Source organism: Limulus polyphemus, unplaced genomic scaffold (genome assembly GCF_000517525.1).
Source record: "Limulus polyphemus unplaced genomic scaffold, Limulus_polyphemus-2.1.2 Scaffold17, whole genome shotgun sequence".
Classification (NCBI taxonomy): domain Eukaryota; kingdom Metazoa; phylum Arthropoda; class Merostomata; order Xiphosura; family Limulidae; genus Limulus; species Limulus polyphemus.
The window spans coordinates 238331-241601 of record NW_013665627.1 but is presented as its reverse complement, the minus strand read 5'-3'; the positions used below and the strand labels follow the sequence as shown (position 1 = coordinate 241601).

The 3271-nt window shown below is 31.2% G+C and overlaps 1 protein-coding gene across 1 annotated transcript in view; it reads left to right on the top strand.

The window, feature by feature from the left end:
- LOC111085379 overlaps positions 1-2603 on the top strand; it is a 45506-nt gene extending 42903 nt beyond the window's left edge. The window contains exons 8-9 of the mRNA XM_022383665.1: positions 160-231; positions 1120-2603. Coding sequence (XP_022239373.1) covers positions 160-231; positions 1120-1608 — 561 coding nt within the window. The 3' untranslated portion in view covers positions 1609-2603. The remainder of the gene's footprint in view (positions 1-159; positions 232-1119) is intronic.
- Positions 2604-3271: the final 668 nt, after the last annotated feature.

The following is a 3271-nucleotide window of genomic DNA, read 5'->3' as shown; positions in this document are numbered from 1 at the left end:
CAAACAAACTCTAGACTGATGCAGTCTACTTAAGCCTACGCTAACTAAATTATGACTGATTGCTGTTCCAGCACCGGAGCTGAAATCTTTCATCAAATAAATCCTCAAACAACATTCTTGCAGTTTATTTTATTTAATGGGGATTTTTTTCTTGGTTAGGTATACTGCCTGCTGTGCGTTATTTCTAAGTTTCAAGAATATAGCGAAGATCGCAGAAACCATCCTTTGCAGGTAAGGTTTTGATAGTGTGTAAAACGTTGTTCTATTTTACAGTTATTACTCTGTTCTTACCTTTGAAGTACCCTCCAAATACTTTTGATGTATTTTATGCAAACAATATGTTAATAATTTTATTTAAGCGTCGAAAATAGTTTTTAAAGATATTTTGTTCTATAAGTTATTTGAATAAATTTTAATGTTCGTAAAACATTATCTGAAAACGAATGTTTGGAACACTCAGTTAAAATAAGTAAAGAGAGGATAAAATATCTCCTTACTCTATGATGGCCTTTATTGGTTGTGTATTAACATAATATCTCCGTACTCCATGGATTCAAAATGATCTGTTGTGAATTGATTCCTCTATGATGGCTTTTATTGGTTGTGTATTAACATAATATCTCCTTACTCCATGGAATCAAAATGGTTTGTTGTGAATTGATTCCTCTATGGTGGCCTTAATTGGTTGTGTATGCTGTTACTCCATGGAATCAAAATGGTTTGTTGTGAATTGATTCCTCTATGATGGCTTTTATTGATTGTGTATTAACATAATCATACACATTTTAAATAAAAGTTATTAATTTATATCTGTCAAGACAGTTTGTTATTTTAACTAAAACAAGAAAGCTTGATCATAGAAAGTTCAACTGTGTGTTGCACAAAGAGGTGATGTGGTACCTACACGTAAACAGATAACTGATGTTAAAATAAACTTACTTTTAATGAGATGAATTCGAATATTTCACATGATAACTCACTGTATTTATATATAAAGACGCATAAGCATTGTTATTTTACAAGATAACTGTTTTATTTTAAATATTGTATTATTTATATGTTATGGCAAGCATAGTTTCAATAAACATCTCAAAGATATTTATTTATCTTACCCCTTAGATTCCGCCAAGCGTTCGTTTCCAGCAGAATCCTACAGGCATACTTACAGTAACAAGAACACCAGCTCTTTCTTTAAAAACTACTCAAGCTACAGTGATTTTGAATACTAAGGGGATAGTTACATCCACTCCAACCTCTAGTACTGTCGTTCGTTCTCGTCATTCTACTGAGTTAAGCTCCTTATTCGGAGATCCGATTGTTCCAAATAACATTAAGAAGCAACCATGTGAGAACCCCAGAACCGAGAACATTCTTACCCTTCCTGAAGCCACTTCATGCCCTTCTGAAAATTTGGATTTAAATTCATTTGCTGGAAATAGTTATCAAAGCAGGATTATCAATGACATCAGACCACAAGCAATTCTACAACCAAATACAGATTTCGGTGATCCAGTTGATGCGGATAATGAACAGAATCCTTTGTTAAGTCCCACAAAGCAGGATTATGCCTCCGAAAAACCAGATACTGAAGAGAGGGAAGAGATTTAATCTTGAATGAGGACGTTAAAGATCCTTGATCAGTAATGCTTCCATTTTCAACATCAATATTATATTTTAAGTAACCAACATTTTATATTAACAAAGACCCTCTTTGTTAAAGCAAAAAGGTTGAACAGTTTTCTATGCTTTCATTTGAAGGTATTATGAAATTAATTAGTTTAAGAATTCGTCCATTTGATTTATCTGAAGTCTGAGCGTAGGTTAGAGTTTCAATTATCTCAGATACCATCTTATATATCTTATTTATGGGTAAACATGTACCTTTTCTTTATAAACATATTGAATGATGAAAAAGCTTAGCAAAGCTTTAATTTTATAATAGTGACTGTTTGGTTTTGAGAGTATAACAAACATGTGATATATTCCATTATTTCATTATCTTAAAAATAAGAACCATTTTAATTGTTCTGACAGGAATACAAACAATCCATTGTAATGTACTGTCGTGTATTCGTGTAAATATACTCAAGACTTCAGCTAACATTACGGTAGAAATAATAAAAAATGCTGAGAAAAGATATTCAGTATTAAGGAATAGTGACGATTGGTATTTCGCAATCTAGCTGACATCTTACGCGACACGTGCTAAACTGTTAAATCAGAGTTACTACGATTTTGGTAAAAAACAAAAAGGCCCTAATTTTGACCTGCTGTCCAGCCGGGGGGCAAACTGTCGGCAACTTGACGCTTATCTGGTTTCTTTTAACAGAAATTAATGTCACTTTCATAACGCTGAAAATGCGAAGCATGATTTACGGAATACCATGGTATCGATCCCAGGATCTTTAGATACACAATTTGTTACGCTTATCAGTAGGTGGGAATATGTAAATAAAATATCATTAAGAATAATGTTTACAAATAATGCATGTTTTCATAAGAAATGTCACCATATGAGTATAGCCATCAGACGTTTCACGTTTTTAATTGTAAAAGGTGACCATCTGTATGTTATATGATGTTTAAACAAGTCAATGTATAAGATACGTTAAGAGTATTGTTGTCATTGAGGTTTATGGTTAAATAATTGTACAAGTATTATATATGTGTTCTAAAGTAGCTATACGTATTTCCTTTTCTTTGTTTGAAAAATTTTAAATATGTTTATATATATTTATCATGGATATCTTATTGCTTAAATCTGTCAAATGCAATAAAAAACCTAAACGAAGGGCTATAATTTGTTATTCTTTCCAATAAAATTATAAAAGAGTGCTACTTGTAGGTTTTGAAAGTTTTCTACGACAACTAGCTAACTGTAAAATCTGGAAAACAAATAAAATGAAAGAAACACTTTCGAACAAATTAAAACAATAATTTGAGGCATTACAATATTATATATTTGAACAGTTTCGTAGTAGTAAGAGTAATGTAACAGAAGGATAAACCAAAAGTGATTTTATTAATAAACAAAAAACTATATTGAGTGATATATTTGTACAAATTGAAGGAATCGAGTAGCAATCAAATTTCTGAGATATCGCTTAAAGATATACAAAAAACTCAAGAAAAATTAATAAGGAAATTTCATCAATGTTACTACAAGTCATTGTTTTATAAAGTCTAGTTGGGGTACGTGGGGTCCTATAGAATGCAGAATAAGTTTTTAAATCAGCCATTAATGAAGCTTCTGACTCAGTTTTGAAAAAAT